This window comes from Hemicordylus capensis, chromosome 6 (genome assembly GCF_027244095.1).
Source record: "Hemicordylus capensis ecotype Gifberg chromosome 6, rHemCap1.1.pri, whole genome shotgun sequence".
In the NCBI taxonomy this organism is placed as follows: domain Eukaryota; kingdom Metazoa; phylum Chordata; class Lepidosauria; order Squamata; family Cordylidae; genus Hemicordylus; species Hemicordylus capensis.
Window position 1 is genome coordinate 73,642,213 of NC_069662.1, and position 18,899 is coordinate 73,661,111.

General features: G+C 43.5%; 1 protein-coding gene across 8 annotated transcripts in view; it reads left to right on the forward strand.

The window, feature by feature from the left end:
• Positions 1-18,899, forward strand: part of COL15A1 (collagen type XV alpha 1 chain) — a 301,360-nt gene that overhangs the window by 130,982 nt on the left and 151,479 nt on the right. For 6 of the 8 annotated variants that reach the window (XM_053259431.1, XM_053259434.1, XM_053259432.1 and 3 more), the window contains 3 exons: positions 6,469-7,016; positions 10,300-10,374; positions 11,731-11,820. In XM_053259431.1, coding sequence (XP_053115406.1) covers positions 6,469-7,016; positions 10,300-10,374; positions 11,731-11,820 — 713 coding nt within the window. The remainder of the gene's footprint in view (positions 1-6,468; positions 7,017-10,299; positions 10,375-11,730; positions 11,821-18,899) is intronic. The other 2 variants (XM_053259437.1, XM_053259436.1) reach the window with 1 other exon arrangement.

Here is an 18,899-nt window from a genome sequence, read left to right on the forward strand (position 1 = left end):
TCCAAGAAAGTATGCTTGAGATTGCAAGTTATTGTTAACATTGACTCATAATACTACAGAAGGTACAAGTTTATTTGCATCTGTTTCATCATCTGACAGCATTGTTAGGACTCAATACATCTGACCATGGCATCTGAAACAAACCCCATGGACTGGGGTTTTTTTTACTAGAGGAATTCCAGAAATTTGATTCAGTTTCCAAATATGAAACAGTTCTTGTTTTGTCTTTCCACTTACAGTCTACACTAGCATTTTTCTTGCTTTATCTCAAACTATGCAGACTAGCTAGATCACATGTTCCAAAGGATTAATACAAAGCCCTTCTATAGTGGAGGGGATTAGGCTGCATTTTCCTGTACTGTGGCCTCTGTAATTTAAACAAAAGGAAAACTTATCATGATTATGCTGCTGACCACCCATTCAAACATGGTAGTAACTGATTTAGATGATGTTCCTCTCCACTGCCAATGGAGTCTCTGTTTTATGTCTATCCTTGGAGTCACCCCAGATTTTCCCCAACATCCCTATTACCCTCATTTTATTCTAGAGTTCACAATGCCAAAGAGTTATCTGATTAATAAAATTAGGGGTGTGCACAAACTGAACTGGTTCGACAGTTGAATTGCAAACCAAACCGGTTTGGTCTGTGATCGATCCGAACCAGGCCTGATCTGAGGCAAACCAGGTTGAACTGGTTCTAAAGGCCCTTACCAGTCTTAAGGCTTCTAAGGACCATTACCAGTCTGGCGGAGGCCTGCCCATGTGGCGCAGCTCTTATACTAACATGGCCTGGCCTCCACGCATGCACAGAAGCCAGTAAATGCTGGTATCGAAGCTGCAACACTCAGCTGGGCGGGCTGCTGGGGAGCCCAAGGGGGCTTCAAGGAGCAGCAGTATGGCCTCCACCAGACCAGTAAGGGCCTTTAGAAGGGCCTACACTTGTGTTTGTAAAGCGGAATCCTCACCGGATTCTCCTTTACAAGCATAGCTCTCTCAAGCCGCTGAACCAGTATGACTGGTCAAACCGAATCGGTGGCCGGTTCAACCCGAACCAGGCTGCAGGCTGGTGGTTCGGTTCGAATTTGGCTTGAATTTGAACCAACAAGCGGCTGGAAGTGACCTCCACGGATAGGAGGATAGGGATAGGGCTGCTCGTGTGGAGAGCCAGGATCGGGGCAGGGTAGCCCAAGGTTTTGCCCCAGGATTTTACCTAGGTAGAAGGGTGCAAGTCCACCCTTCTACCTAGGTACCTGGTCGGGCTGCAGACAACTCAAGCAAACACAGAGTTGGGTGCCTAGAGTGCCCAACTTTTGGGGAATCCTCCAATGCACTGTGCTCATCGCATGGTGCATTGTGGGATGTGGGAGGCTGCATCCTGCTTTCTTCCCATTCCCTTGCTGCTCTCTGAGCTGTCGCATGCCAGTCATGTGGGCATGCAGTACTGGCAAGCCCGAGAGCAGGATGGCTCCTGCCTTCCCCCCAGTCCTCCCCAGGCCAGGTAAGCATAGGTCGAGTGAATGACCTTATAATGTAGCAGATCATGAGAAGCCATGGAACTTGACAATGTATTATGCTGGAATAGACCATGTGATGTCATATACAATTGTGTGCCTTGTACATCTGTGTATAAAATGTCTATACATTGTATACATCGTAGAATCTTTATTTACTAGCAATACAATCCTATGCATTTTTACTCAGAAGTCCACAGATTTCAATGGGGCTTATTCCCTAATTAGTATATGTCGAATTGGAGCCTAAAGGTTGCAGTCCTGACCGTACTTGCTGGGAAGTTATACTGTTGAAATCATGGACTATTTTTGGATTAAACATGTCAGTCTTAGATTGGATTCAGGATTAGGCTGAAAATAAACATTTACAGTAAGATAATTTCTACACAAGTTATAAATAATAATACTTATAATTTATATAGCACATGTCAAGTACTCAGGACAATTCATTTATATTTGCATAATAATTCTTAATGAGAGCCCTGCAAGGTAGTTAGATTAAAACAGTCTTGCAGTAGCGAGCATAAATTGTTCCCTTTCCTAAGCAGGGTTTGCTTTGATTTGCATTTGGATGGGTGACATGTGAACACTGTCTGCTGTAAGATATTTCCCTAAGAGGATGGGGCTTTAGCTCAGTGGTAGAGTATCTGCTTTGCATGCAAAAGGTCCTAGGTTCAATCCCTGCCATCTCCAGGTAGGGCTGGGAAAGACTCCTGCCTGAAACCCTGGAGAGCTACTTCCAGTGGAGAGCTATAGCAGTGGTCTGCCTTGGTATAGGTATGTTCCTATGACCAAATTAGCACCCCCATTTTGAAGTTGGGGCCCAAAGTCAAAAAGTAGCGTCTTATTGTCTTTTTGTCTGTAATAGACATCATTTTGTTCACTTCATTTGTTTACTACAGGTAATCCAGGCAATGTTCCTAAAAAACTGTTGTATTTTCTGTTGCTGCAAAATTGTTGTATTTTCACTGTCGTCTTCCCATCATTTTAAATATTTGGTTTGTCATGATTTTTCTGACTTTGAATGCAATTGCAGCACCAGTGAAGTGCTACTGATGTGCTAGGACTGGTGAAGCATTATTGATGCATCTGATGGGAAGAAGGGTCCATGAAGCATTTGATGATACCCTTCCTGTCTGCATTCTTTTCTGTACATATCCTGGGCTAGCTCTTACTGAGGTGCTGCTATGTGGTACCTTCTCACAACATCAGTGTTTTGGCTTTAACACAGCAGCAAACCCCTCATTATTGCAATAACGTGCAAGTGCATATTGTTTTTCAATACAGCAAATTTCATAATGTTTTCCAATAAAGTGCTAATAAAAAATAAAAGCAAAAAATTAAAAATGAACAGCCAAATGGCCCAGAGGGCAAATAGGAAATGATAGGTTGAAGGGCTAATTTTTTTTATTTATTTTACATTTTATATCCTGCTCTTCCTTCAAGGAGCCCCGATTGCTGTACTACTTACTGAAGTTTCTCCTCACAACAGCCCTGTGGAGTAGGTTAGGCTGAGAGACAAGTGACTGTCCCAGAGTCACCAAGCTAGTTTTATGGCTGAATGGGGATTTGAACTCAGGTCTCCCCGATCCTAAGCCAGCACTCTAACTGTTACACCATGCTGTCTCAGCATCATTTGTCAGGAGAGAACAGAAAAAGGATCAAGGGTTAGTGACTCAATGCCTGCAACTGGGGGAGGGACAAAAATAATTAATAATTAACCCGTACCCAGGAGCTGTTTTAAAAACACACACACACACACGGAGGGAATGACTAATTAAAGGGCCAGGAACCAAAGGTTAGAGCAGGGGAGACCTTTGCTGATTGATGGCTGCAATCCTAAATACACTTTGTAGGGAGTAAGTCCCATGAAACTGACTGGAACTTGCTTCTGAGGAAACATATATTAAGATTTTTCCTTGGGGATGGGCATTGCAGATTTTTTATGGAGAATATACAGGGCATGGGTGGGTGGCAAAGTGGTAGGAAGAGCAATTGTCCTGGGGCCCACACGTGAAGAGGCCCCCATCTAAAGTATGTTTAGCATCTAAACATCTAAAGTATGTTTAGCATTTGAAATTATCAAATCAATCCTTTTCATTCAAGGCAGTAGAACTAACCAGTTAAAATATAATCCCAGGTTCAAGTGTTATTTCGATATTTTGGGTTATTACATTGACACAGGATGCAGTGTCTGATATGCTGTGTAATTTTACACATGTGGTAGAATGTAAATAACATTAGCACATGTGTGCAAGCGTGCTGCTGCACAAGAGCAAAAAATATGCAAATGAATCAGTGCAATTGTAGGCTGTGACTTAATTGTAGTTAAAGGGTTAACTATGATTGGTAAGCCAAGCATGCTCCCACAGAGCGTGGTGTGAGAACCCATGCTTTAGCGCCAATTGTGGTCCTACCGCAGCAGTTAACTAGGATTAAATTACGATTAGTAACTGTGATCTGATTGTAGTTACCAGTCATAGTTTAATCCTAGTTACCTGCAATGACAGGACTACAATGGACGCTAAAGCACAGGTGCTCATGTCATGCTCCAGATGAGCACACCCAGCTCGCTGACTACAGTTAATCATATAACTACGATCGCATAGGTTGTGAGAACATGGCCATATATATTGGCCATTTACATGACCATATATAATGGCCAGTTACACAATTGCTGTGTAACTGCACAATTTTCGCACTTGCACAACAGCTCTCTTGTGCAACTGCACAAACTTTGCATCCCACCATAGGCATGATGTTGCAGAGTATGTCAGCCAGAGGAAATTTGCAGGGGTGGGCCCTCAAATGAACATTCTGCCCCCAGGCCTTTCAGAGTCTTTAAAAGGCCTTGGTAATACTGCACCAAATTACATGCAATGGCACGTAATTATATATTATTTCCAGCTTGATTGGGGAAGAACAGTGCCTCAATGGTGCAAAAGGGCCCTAGTATGTTTGCAGCTGAGGTAATGTTTGTACCAAGTATTTCCCTTCTAGCTGTTTTCATTCTTAGCCAGTGTGCTAGCACTACAGCAGCTTTGCTACCCAGTAAGTTTTAATGAGTTATGCAAGGACAATCAATAATGTTATTCTGTATGATGAGCGATACCTCTACAGTGTCAAGAAGCTATAGTATAGCCAAAGCAGGTCTATTGAAATGAATAAATCTGGGCCAACAGGTCTATTGAAATGCAAGTGGGGATTAAGTCTCTGATGGGATTGTGCCCACAATGCACAGCCCAAACAGAACAAGGCGTGATTTCCAACCCAAAACTTCTCAATGATTTTGCCTGCAGAAAAGTTAGGAAAACATTCTCTTAACTTGTCAATCACCAAGGAAAACGTTCTCTTTCCATTTATCACAGCCAATCTTTTCTGACCTTGTTTCATTAAAGATTAAACTATAAATTGAACAATGTGCACAGAAAAATGATTCTTACATCAGCATGAACTTTCATTTTAATTTACCATACCCAAGTATTTGCTTTCCTTTTCAAATCCTCCCACGTACACTGTCCTTGCTTTTTGTGTTGGACTCTTTTATCAGGAAGAAGAAGATCAGCAATTGTGGCCAAGGCTCCAAAATAGCTCTCCACTACCATCTCATGCAACGTGGAGCTATACAGTAGATGCCCAATGTGTTTTATGACACAGTTTTATAAGTGGTGATGGTGAAGCCAGAACCGCACATGAATTGAGTATGCACCCGATAATACTCCCCAGAATACTTTGCAATATACAGATGAGTATACAGATGGCCAATAAGAGCTGTATTCAGACAGCATGATGAACATGTGTACAGATGTCTGTGTACACATCTACATGTTTTTGTATGAATGACTGTACACGTGTTCATTTTAAAAGTGAGCCTGGGTGCAGGATATGGACCCACTGAGTTCAGTGGGGCTCATTCCCAACTAAGCCTGCATAGGATTGCCTAAGGCACAGAAGCAAGGCCAACTGTAGTAAGTTGTTTTTGTTTGTTTGAGTTATATTCCACCTTTTGATCTGAGTTCCCAAGCAGCCCACAACATTCATAAAATACAACTGTTCTACACTTTACACTTCAAAATTTAAAAACATGATAGAAATGCATGGGGGGGGGGCGGGGGGAGTGGGAGAGAAGGACAGTTTGAAAACAGAATGGTAAACTACTGAACTCAGAAATAAAATATAGGTGCAAAAATGACAAACAAACCTTCCCCACACATATAGAATGTTTAGTCCCTCTGCACATGCGGGAGGGGGGGCAATGGAAGGGGCAACTCGGAATGGATGCGGGAGCAGGTGTGTGATGGTATCTTTGGTTGCCTTCTGGTACTCTCTCACAGGGCAGGTGGTAGCTGATCCAGGAGCAGGCACTGGGACTTCTGCCTCATAACTCATGTGTGTAAGCACTATGCTATACTAGGCCTAACATTATAATACTACCAGCACATTACAGGCAGTGCAATGCTTGTTTGGAGCAGGCCTGTAGCCAGAAAATGTGAGGCAAGGGAGCCTATTAGGATGCTTGGAGGGAAGAGGGAAAATTGGAACAACCTGAACCTCCATAGAGGCATTCTAATGTTTAAAGTTATGTAATTGTTCTAAATATCAATAACACAAATATTACTCACATATTATTTAAATCTAAGTGGCTGTTGCTTGTCAGTCATGAGGGTCTTGCTCTGTTCGGTTAGGCCATTGGAAAGCAGGCAAGTTTACTTCTTGGGTAGATTGCTCAGTGCTGCCTGTGTGCATTTTCTTATATCCCAATACACATGAAGAAAAACTGCTGAGAAATCAGAGATTGACTTGGAAATTCCCTGAGGGGGCTATGCACCCACAGCTCTCTGTCCCACCTGACTATGGCCCTGGTATGGAGTATTAGAGCATTTACAGTACATAGAAAGGAAGCATGAATTACAGAGGCCATAGAATAAATACTCTGTGGTTTTGTTTTGTGTTACAGAAAGAGGATCAAAGGGGCATCTTGACCTCACAGAACTAATAGGAGTTCCACTTCCACCTTCTGTCTCCTTTATCACTGGCTATGGAGGGTTTCCAGCATACAGTTTCGGACCAGAAGCTAACATTGGCCGTCTGACAAGGACTCTGATACCTCAGCAGTTCTACAGAGATTTTGCTATCACTGTTACAGTCAAACCAAACAGTGACAATGGAGGTGTCTTGTTTGCCATAATGGATGCCTTTCAGAAGACAATTTTCTTGGGAATCAGGCTATCGCCTGTGGATGATAGCACCCAGAGAATAATTATGTACTACACTGAACCAGGTTCTCACATATCCCGAGAGGCTGCTTCATTCAAAGTCCCAGTGATGACCAACAAATGGAATCGCTTTACTATGACTGTACAAGGAAATAACATTGTATTGTTCATGGACTGTGAAGAGTATCACAGGGTGCAGTTTCAGAGATCAGCTCAGGCCTTGTCCTTTGAACCTAGTTCTGGCATATTTGTGGGGAATGCTGGAGCCACAGGACTGGAAAGATTCACCGTAAGTACCTCATGTGATAAATGTGTAGGTTATCATGCCAGCAGCCTCTCACAGCAGCTCTGAATCAAATAAGAGACGTCCATGCTTGAACAACTGAACCCAGCAAGTGCTCATTGATGTCTCCAAGTCCATCTGGAGGAGGGTATCAAGTGGAGTGCCCCAGAGCCCTGTCCTGGGCCCTGTGGTGTTCAATATATATATTTTAAAATGACTTGGATGAGAGTATAGAGAGGATGCTTCTCAAATCTGTAGATGACAGAGTCAAGATTCAAGATTATCTGTATAGGATCAAATACTAGACCAAAACCAACAAGATGAGGTTCAACAGAGACAAAGCTAAAGTCCTTCATTTAGCTGGTCTCTCCTTCATTGGAGGTTTTCAAACAGACTAGACAGCCATCTGTCAGGGGATGCACAAGTATATGGTGGGGGAGACTTGGCTTGGCAGCAGTACATATAGAAAGAATCTAGGTCTCTAAGTGGATCACACATTGAACTCACAAGTCAGCAGTGTGCTGCGGCTGCTAAAAAAAAGTACAGTCCAGGCTGCATTAACAGAGACATAAGGTCCAGATCATGAAAAATAATTGTTCTATTTTATTCTGTGCAGGTCAGACCTCACTTGGAAGACTGTGTCCAGTTCTGGACCAGTGTTCTCTCTAACAGGGATTCCCAGATCTTGTTGACAAACACTCCCATAATCCCGAAGCAAAGGCTATTGCAGTTGGGGATGGTGGGAGTTGTAGTCAGCAACATCTGGGAATCCCTGTTAGTGGGAACATTGACACAACTTTGTAAGGACACTGATAAACTGGAAAGAGTTCAGAGGAGGGCATAAAACATGATGCAGGGTCTGGATGCTACATCCTTTGAGATATGGTTAAATGAGCTGGGTATGTTTATCCTGGAGAAGAGGAGACTAAAGGAGATGTGGTAGCATCCTTCACTATCTGAAAGGCTGTCTCATAGAAGAGAGTTCTTTGTTGCTCCTGAAGACAGAATGAGAACCAATGGGTTTGAACTTTAGGAAGCTGATACAGGCTGGCCATTAAAGAAAGACTTCCTAAGAGCTGTTCAGAAGTGGAACAGTTTGGCTCATGCAGTGGTGGTCTCTCCTTCATTGGAGGTTTTCAGACAGACTGGACAGCCATCGTTCAGGGATGCTGTAGCAGATTCCTGCACTGCAAAGGAGGAGGTTGAAGATCTCCAGGGTACCTCCCAAGTCTAAATTCTATTATTCAATGGCCTCTAAAGGGCTCATAACAGAAGCCAAACAAATACACAGACTCAGGAACAAAATGGGGAGGAAGACAAGGCAGGATTTTAAATAATATTTTTAAATGCTCATATATAAGACATTTCATTCTTCAGAATGGGGGGAGTGGTCAGATAGGTAGGGTTGCTTTCTTTTGATTTATAAAATATTGGCCTCTGAGCTGGGGCCTGGGAAGAAACATGGCTGGAATGGACAGAATGACAGATCTGGAGAGGGATAGTAATAAGAAAACAGAACATAGTTTAAATGGTTAAAACAACAGCCAAATAAACTATTATCAGCAAAACATCCAGCAGAAAGAAACCAATTGCAGCTGTTGTTCTTGTTGAACTTGCTGACTGCACTCTAGAGGTATTGTCAGCTTCTCATTGGCTGCCTCTTTCTCCTTCTCTCTCTACTGCCTGGCCTGAGCTTCTTTTACTTCTCTTCATGGGGAGTCTTGCTTCTCCTTTCCTCCCTTGACTTCCTTCTTTGGTATCTCCCCTCCCTCTTCCTGCTTGCTGATGACTGAGTTTTCATTGGTGTTTGGGACAGTGCTAATAATGTGGCGAAGCTCCAGTGCATTTAGTGGGTTGGCAGTTTGTCAGCACTTGAGTGGATCAATGGGGTGGACTTCCCAAAAGGAGGTAGGCATGGCTGTAGCCTTTCCCCTGCATACCCAGGGTCTGTGTTTCCAAAATGTTGGTCACTGAACATACTAAAGAGTTATAACACTTTCAGAATTTCCCCCTCTTTCATTTCAGCACATTTCTGTGCCCACATCACAGTGTTTTTTCATACACCATCATTATTTTTATTACATTTTCCACATCAGAAATTATCAAGCGATTAATAATAGGAACTGAAGGAACACCCAGTACAATGTGCTAATATCCACAGATAGTTGCATTTGCACATGTAAAATGAAATTCTTCGTGATTACATTGCCATTGTAGCCCCTAATATATACCATTACAATAAATAAATTTGATGCATGTGGCTCCCAAGCATTATCAGCTTGATTAAGGCCTCTTGTTGGGAACTGACCAATTACCTCATTCAAGCGGACATAGGGAAGCTGGCCAAATGGAAAAGCTGGAACCAAATGCAAGCAAAGAATCCGGAATTTGTTTTCTTTTATTTAATTAAATTGTAATTTCGACTGTAGTAGAAAATTTTAGTGCCATGGCTACCCAAGGATGGGCCAAGAGCTATTGGCAGATCTCAAGAGCCGTGTGGGTAAACTTCCTGCAATGATGGATGGGGCAGAGTTCCCTTTTCAGATTCCTTAAGATCAATTGCTGTGTTGAGAACAAAATTCTGTTACTGGGTTCTTTTTGTAAAATGTTTGGGAACAGTGTTCTTTAAAACAGAATGTTCTTTTCTTCCGAAAATGAGAACTTGATTTCCTAAACCCTTTAATACTTGATACATACTTTGTTTCTGTCAGCTAAGCGGGTAGATGCCCTTGCACTCGAAAGAACTGAAATGCCAGAAGATAATTGACAGAATGAGATAAAAGGCATTCGTTCCCTTCAAAATCTATAGCTTCATATAAATGGGTAGATCTTTGCCCATGTTTTGCTTGTATCGTTGCCTTTCCTCTCTTTTCCCTCCCTTTCCCTCCCTTTGACAGTCTCCCACACTGTCAAAATGTATACTGTAAGCTCCTTGGAGCATGGACCTAGATTTTAATTTACTTTAATTTACTTATCTATAAAATACATGTTTATTAGGGTGCTGTAAATAATATTTATTGTAATTAGCTGTATAATAACATTGTGCCATGCGTTCTTTGAAGGAAGGGCAGCATATGAAAGTAATAAACAGTTGTTATCCTTCTTTCTAATAATAGTATTAAATGTCTGAAAATGGCTGTTAATCCCTCTTCTCTTTCCTTTATTTCTTACAGTCCTTTAAGGTTATTTCACTTATTTTAGGGTTGGTTCTTCTAAAAACAGCAAGTGCAACCTGATGTTCTATGTGAGATTCGTTCTTAAGAATGTCACCTTGAATTGTTTCATGCAGGGCTCCATTCAGCAGCTAATAATCAAACCAGATCCAAGGGCTACCGAGGACCAATGCGAGGAGGATGATCCATACGTGAGTTTTCCTCTTGTACACATTTTTGACAATCATGACAAGGATGTGAAGGCAGAGTTCAGCTGTTCCTACAGTACAAGTAGGTATTCTCACCTCTCATTCAATGTGGCTTGCAATCAGAGGTGCGCCACCTAGGTAATGTTGGAGCCTGAATCTAAAGGCCTTTGGAGGCCCCGCGCTGCAAGTTAAGCATCATTTTTTAACATGTAGGTTCTCAAGGGCACAAACCACACCACTCAGGACAGATTAAAGAGGATTTGGGGGGCCCCAGGGGTGTGTGGAGACCCTGGACTTCGTCCCCGAAGTCCAGAAGTAGGAGCACCTCTGCTTGCAATTGCAAAAGCAACTTCCCAAGGTCTTTTCTGCCGTGGAAAGAGGCAGAGGCCCGGTGTCACCAGCCCCGGATTTGGCCCTCCAGCCTGCCATCTTCCCCATTCCACCCTGAGGCCCTTTGTGGAAAAGTGGCTCCTTCATCTTGCTTGCACAGCAGCCACTGCTGGCACTCCCTTCCCCAGGCACTCTGTGCATGCTCAAAGGCCCCCTCCCCCAATGCTTGGCTTACCCCATGATGGCCCAGAGCCCTACCATGATGGAGTGGACAAAGGAAATGAGGAGGTTCCTCCAGCGCCAGGTGCGGACGGAGTCACGGTGCGCATGGGCTGGCATTGAGGTGCGGCACCCCATTGTCTAGCACAGTTGTGGAGAGCAGGACTGGGTGCCCACCCCGTCTCCACCCCGGCTCACCTTCTCCAGCCACGTGCTCTCCCAAGGGGAGCTGGGGAAGACCTGCCATCCCACCTGGGGATGGAGGCCCACCGCACCCAACCCTTTCCATCCCATTCAATAAGTCGCATTTGCTGGTGGGTCTCAGGGCTGGGGGTGGGGCTAGAGACTGATGGCATCCCCAAACCTCTGTGCCCTTGGCCAGTGCCCCCTAAGCCAGCCCTACCTAAGATTCAAGCTTACTCCTGTCTGCCTAACACTATGTCTTTAGTTGCACAGTCCCAGCCGGATTTTATTTTTTGGTCACAGTAGTGTGAACAAGAAAGAATAGGCAAAATTATGTATGAGTTTGTTTCGATGATTCTCTACACATCCTACACTCACTTACTATGAAATTAGAAGAACTTTCATTTCTCCAGCACTATCCCATTGCTCTGTGCACATTGTACCACAAGTGTACTGTGTCTTGTTTTTGTTCCTGTTGCGTAGTCAACCGGGGAATCGGTATGGGGAGCCTATATGTGCTTATTGCAGATTGTTGGGTGTGGATGTGCTGACCTATTGCACCCAGTATTCATTACATTCTTCATGCGGACATACCATAAATCCTTTATCATGGCCTGGTTTTCATAGGCTTCGGGAGAGAGCAGTGGCCATGATGGCATTCAGGAGCAGGAGGGCATCCTTGAGACACAAGAAATCATTCGACCCACGCGAGCCCCAGTAAGTATTGCACCTTGATCATCTTTTCCTTTCTGGTTTCCCACTAATGAGAAAAATGATGCCTAGGTTTTGCTGCTCTGTGCTAGCACTGGAGCTGACTGTTTCTGAATACTCCCTTTGGTATTCAGAAGAACTACGGGGGCTGAAGTGGCAAGGCAAGTGTATAGCGCCAATTCTAATCTGACAGATGACAGCACAGAGCACATATGAAGATCTATGCTCGAGCAATGTATACAGCAAAGAAGCAGTCCAGGGCTGCTTTTTGTCAGCTTTGGCTGATACGCCGGCTATAGCACTTAGCAATAGCACTTACATTTATATACCGCTCTATAGCTGGAAGCTCTCTAAGCAGTTTACAATGATTTAGCATATTGCCCCCTAACATTCTGGGTACTCATTTTACTGACCTCGGAAGGATGGAAGGCTGAGTCAACCTTGAGCCCCTGGTCAGGATCGAACTTGCAACCTTCTGGTTACAGGGCGGCAGTTTTACCACTGCGCCACCAGGGGCTCATTCATCCAGGGGCTATATCAGTTTCTTGAGATAAACTACCTTAAAGCAGTGGTGCATATGCTGATAACATATGCAGTGCTGCATATACTGGTGCATGGGCTTGACAAGTGCAATGAGCTCTATGTTGGGCTGCCTTTAAAAGTAGTCCGGAAACTGCAACTAGTGCAAAATGCAGCAGCCAGGCTGTTCTCTGGGCTACCCATAGAGACCATATTACTTCTACTTTAAAAGGACACTGTCTGTTAATTAGTTTCTGTGCAAAATACAAAGTGCTGGTTATTACCTATAAAGCCCTGAATAGCTTGGGCCCAGGGTATTTAAGAGAGCACCTTCTTCTTCATGACCCCTGCCACCTATTAAGATTATCAGGGGAGGTCCAATTATGGTTGCCAATAGTTTGCTTGATGGTGACCCAAAACCAGACCTTTTCTAGGATTGCCCTGAGGCTCTGGAACACACACCCAAATGAAATCAGGATCTCTGGCTGTTTTTAAATGGCTTTTGGAAAGAAACCTCTTTTAGTTTAAGATGCTTTAAAGTTTTAATGTTTGTTTTATGGTAATATTAATCTGTTTTTTTAATGATTTGGGGATTTTGGTTGCTGTTCATTTAAATTGTAAACTGTCCTGAGATTCTATATAGGGCAGTATATAAATATGAGAAATAAATAAAATAGTGAGCAAAGGCAAACTGATTTGCTTATATTATGACAACTTTTCATGCAAAACATTTCTGGTGTTGTAAAGCTGCTTCATGGTATGATTAAGGCTTCCTCTTATTCCCAGAAGTGGTTTCTCTTTATCCGTAGCTAGTATTTGGGCGCAGCTAAAATGCCTCCACCTTAATGGATGTGTTAAGTGATTGGCACTCAACCTCCTGAGGTCCATATTTTTGGGTGGGTGACAGTTCTATTCTAATTCTTGTTAGTCCAGATGATCTAGCAGGACTCCTATGGGAGGCAGAGCTACCATTTTGTCACACTGGCAACAGTAAACGTCTGCAACAGGAAGTACTTCTAGCAGGTACTTCTGTTGTACTTCCGTTTGGATACAACAGCCACTAACTGGAGTGACGTTTGGAAGCATGCCCTAATTCATACTGGTCCATAACTTCCCCTCTCTATTTTCTGTAACCTGCCCTAAATAAGAATGGAATGGAATGGGACGGAACATGTGAACCTGCCTAACAAATTTCACTAGTCTTATCTAAATTTTGTTTTGCATCCCTCAAAGTTTTAAGTTATTATTTGCATGAGCAGGAAGCTCCAAATTGACAAAGGTGTTTAGGCAAAATTCTGCTGTAGAATGGGTTTTAAATGTATATGAAGTAATAAGTTTGGTGTGTTGCACTTTTGTCTAACCTGTTAAACGATTGGTTCTATAAATACAGCTTTGTGATTTCTCTATGTTTATGCATAGCATATTTAGAATAATTCAGAAGGGCTTGAGCAGGGAAAGGCAGGGCAAGGGCTAACATCAGTAACATGCAAGGGGCTGACACATATTTTGTTATTTATTTCATGAACTCTTTGTACATTGCACCGGGAATTCCCACTAGGTTGATCCTTAATACACTTCCTGGTTCAGTGCCCTCCCAACAGATCCAGACACTGAGCAAATCATACAAATGGGAAGGAAAGAAATTGAGAGGTGGTGATTTTGTGGTTTAAGGACAACTACTATCCTCTATAGCTTGTATCCATTCTAAGCTCACTCCTTTGGCAACTGTTCACTGCTCTTTAGTCTGCCTCCAGACAAAGAGCAGTCTGTGTGAAGACCTAGTTACAGCTACACTAAAGCTCTTTGTGTGAGATAATCACCCCATGTTATACGTTCTGTAGTTTTTTGAGCCAAACAATCATAAGCCAGAAAGCCTTGTAAAGCAATTCATTTGTCTTAAGGATTTAATGGGAAAGTATTTTTGGGGGAGTCAGATACATAATTACATGGGTATTTTTAAATACAGAGAGAGAGAGAGAGAGAGAGAGAGAGAGAGAGAGAGAGACTCTAAATAAATGCTCATGGACTTAAAAGTACATGTTATTGAGAGCTCCATTGCATCAAGTCTTTCAAGATTTATGTTGCTTTTAACAAAACTTAAAACATGGTTGCCAGCTGTGAAGTATCTACATGCCAATGATGCTGGCTGGGAAGAATGTCTATGGGATTTCAGGGTGTCCTTTCTTGCCAAATTCCAAGTAAGCGGCATAGCCACACTCAAGACTATATATGATAACCAATACAGCCACCAACAGATGCATTTGGGAAGCTAATGTTCACATGGGACTGTTACAAATTGCCAAGCAAACTGCCCAAAGCTATCCATTTAAAGCTGATGCCTTATGTTGAGAAGGATCACGCTTGTTACAACGCAGCTGCCATCAGTTCCAAGATTGCCTAGGACACTTCACTATTCACAAAATGGCCCTATAACATACTCATTGCATGGCATGGCTGGAAATACATTTCATTAAGACTTTTGTACAGATAAATAGTGATGCCCATTTAGTGAATCTTGGCAAGTAAAGATGTGTGTTTTCTTGGGCAAGAAACACATACCCCTCTAAAAGAAATGAATATAAAAATAATGAATATAATTATCTGATGGGAAGTCTAACAGCTGTCTGGACATATCAGAGGAGAGCATTATATTGGGACAGTTGAAACATTTATCAGATGTTGGTGCAGCCAGATGTGCTGCATGTTGAGCCTGAACAAATGGCACATTATTCCAGGGAGAGCTGGTCTATCAATTTGGGTAGGTGGGTAGACCAGCCCTCCACTCTGGATTTGGCACGTCAGTGTCGGGCAGTGGTCCAATTCAGAAGATTCTGAGCAGGAACTCTGCCTGACCCACAGTCCCCTGATATGGTCCTGCTGCAGGACGCTGAGGAGGAAGCCCCATGGACGGAGAGCTCACCTATTGTGGAACAACATGAGGCTGCTAGAAAACCATTGCCCTCTTCAGATGGGGAAGAGCCAGGACCAAGCAGCAGACCAGTGAGCTATGTGGAGTGCCAGTGTGACCACAGAAAGGAGCAGTGTTTTGTGCAGAGAAGAAATAGCTGTTTGGCTGCAAAGTCTGACCAAGGAGGCATCTGAATCTGTAGCTCCAAAGGCAGGCAGGGCCTTAATTGGCTTCACCTGGCATTTAACCTTGAAGAGGTATAAATTCAGACCACTCACTCTGCACTGCGCTGGTTTCTCTTTTCAAAACCCTCTGGACTACGGAACCGACCCCCTCCTGGCATTGACCCATATTAGACTTGGCACTCGACTATGATTTATGGACTGACAATTCAAATGTGGTAATTTCCATTTACTCTGTCCTACATAAACTTGCTTTCGCTTTGCTGCTAGTAAAAACTCAAATCCCACACATTCCAGCTGTTGCTTTGATTTATTGTGGGAACGTGTGCCCTTGACAGCCTGCCTAAGAGGACTGGTCTACCAGGGTAGACCAGTCCTCTGAGGCAGACTGATGTGCTAAACCCAGAGCAGAGGGCTGGTCTACCTGCTGTTTTCAGTCAATAGACCAGCTCCCCTGTTTTTCCAGGAGAAGGTCAAACATTTTTAACCTTTCCCCATAGGATTTTATGGGGATTTGTGGGAAAGGTTAAAATTGTATTAAAAATCACCCATTTGCTCATTCTTTTGAGTTGGGTGGTAGGTAGCACCCATCATGCCCTACCTCCCAGCCCACTTTGGTGTCCCTAAGAGCTACCCCTGGGGAACAATAGCGTGTTTTGAGTCCCCCATTGTTCCCTATGGCCAAAATACATGAAATGGACTTGAATGTTTGAGATGGACTTTTGAATGTTTCAACATTCCGGGGCAGGCAGTGGTGACCTTTGCGGGGTGCTGTGGCTGCTGCGGGGAGGGTCTCTGGCATCTCCCCTCCCACTAGTCTCCCATGGGCCCATTTTGGGGCACTTTCGGCTCTCTGTTTCTCCATTTTCAGGGCCACAGCACATGGCCTATTTGCGAAACCATGTGATTATGCCTCAAAACAGCCTCAAAAAATAGCTGCCAAGCACTCACAGAGGGCCAAAATGGCCCCGAAATGGGCTGGCGGGCAGAGACCAGAGCACCCTGTGAAGTCCACCACTGGCCTCCCTTTTTTTAAAATACTAAAAATTGGACACCCCGCTGCCCTCAAACCGACCCTGAACAGGCCTAAGAGGTTTGGTCCGACTCTGAACCACACGAACCCAGCTGGTTTGAGTGCGAACTGGTTCTAATTAGAAGCAGTTCAAAAATCCCTAGTGCAAATGCACCCCTGGCCACCACCTCCATCTGAATGTCCAAAAGCAGAACCAGGTCCAGCAACACCGCCAAGCTGCACACTTGTTGTTTCAAGGAGAGTACAACCCCATTCAGAACTGGTTGAATCACCCTATCCTGAATGACTTTTTTTTACAGACCAGCAGCACCTCCATATTGTCTGGATTTAACCTGTTTGCTAGCCCACATCCTGCCCATCACCTCCTCCGGCAACTGGTTTAGCACATCCACTGCTTCCCTAGGATCTTAGGAAAAGGTAGAGCTGAGTGTCATCTGCATATTGATGACACTTCAGTCCAAACCCCCTGATGACCTCTCCAGTGGTTTCATGTAGATGTTAAACAGCATGGGGGACAATACTGAGTCTTACAGGACCCCATAGGCCAAAGGCCAAGAAGTCCCTCAGAACCACTTCTGGAATCTCCCCCAAGAAAGGACTGGAACCACTCCAGTGCACCCCCCCCCCACAATCCCTATACCTGAAAGGTGGTCTAGAAGGTTTCCGTGGTTGATGGTATCAAATGCAATTGAAAGGTCCAGCAGAACCAGCAGGGACATACTTCCCCTATCTAGTTCCCGGCATAGGTCATCCGCTAGGATGACCAAGGCAGTTTCAGTCCCAAACCCAGAGCAAAAGCCGGATTGAAAAGGTTCTAGATAATCTGTATCATCCAAGATCCTTTATAACTGCCCAGAGAACACATGATTTGATTGATTGATTGATTGATTGATTGATTGTTAGATTTTTATACCGCCTTTCATTAAAAGAATCCCTTTTATAAATCCTCTTATAAAAATTTATAAAAATCCTTTTATAAATCCCTTATCACCTTGCTTAACAAGGGAAGATTTGAAACAGGTCTCCAAGTGTTCCCCAGCAATTCTGCCCTTCTTCAGCTTCTGTGCCACAGACTACAAGCCCCAGGCTAAGGGCCAAAAGCCAAAGAGCTTGTCCCTTTGTCAAGGTCCCTCTCTTAAGTATTACCTGCAAGGGGAGGAGTAGAATGAGCTCACTGAAGCCTCCAGGTGGAAACCAACCCACAAGCCCCTCCCAGCTCAGCTTTCTCCTCAGGTTGGGCAGCATTAGAGAGAATCTCACTTGGTACTGAGTTCTAGTCTCTTTTGTGCTGCTCTTTGCCGAGCACAAAGCACTCTGCTCTTCCTCGCAGAAGTTAGGGGAGGCTGAAAGAAGTTCTAACTTTGTGCCGGGCTCCTAGAAAAGTCAGAGCAGCTTTTTGTGCTGTGTCTAACTTCTTGGGAGGGTGAAATGGCAGCAGAGTTGGCCCCTCCCCACCCCATGGTCATTTGTCTCATCTAGACAACTCCCGGCTCCATTCATTCTGTCCCGAGAGGGGTTTGACAGCACTAGTTATTTGTCTTACTGATGGGCTTTTGCTATTATTCCATAAATATTAGGGGTGGGAGGACAAAAAGATATATGTTTCCCCATTACACAAAGTTTTGAATGTTTACTTCATGCATACTTTCTTTTGGCCCTGGAATAATAGAGACCTTTCATTCAATCTTTGATGCTAAATATATTTTGTAGGCAGTCTATGTTTGGTTGTTCATTAACTACCGGGTTTCCTTCCTTTAACGCCTCCTCAGATAACAGCCACAGGAGTGACAAAGCAATATGCCCTACTTTGAGAGACTCTAGCACCAGTGAATAAGAGAGTTCTCCTTTACTACAGCAGTCATGTTTTGGAATTTATGATTACGCCTGAAATTTGAAGTGCAAAGTTGTGATGGGGGAGGTCCTGAGAACACAGTAACAGGAGACAGAGGGCCCCGTAGATCCTGACAAGTCTTACAGCGGAAGTAGTTGGCAGGGCCTGTCTTCTACAAACAGAGAAAAAGAACGTTCTGGATTTCATGTGCTCAAAAGCTCTGTGTGTGTGTGGTCTTCCAACCAGTTGTGCACTCACCTGATGGTAATTTGTTCCAGCCTCACATTTCTCTCTAGTACAATATTTATCCCAGAGCTTCAAGTGTGCATATATCACTTTTAGCTTTTATCATTGTCCACAGTTAACAGCTCATGTCAAGTGATAAGTAGCTGCAGTTGCTTTACATTTAATCTCAGTAACTTTGCCAATATATATAAAAAGCAGTAGTTTTTATATAGTAGTTTTAGTTTGAGCCAATAACTCCATAAAGCTAAACACATTTACTTTTGAATTGTTCCTTTGAAATCCCATGGAGGGTTGTTCTGTAAATACTCACTTACTGAATGCAGGCATATTCATTCATTCATTCATTCATTCATTCGATTTCTATAC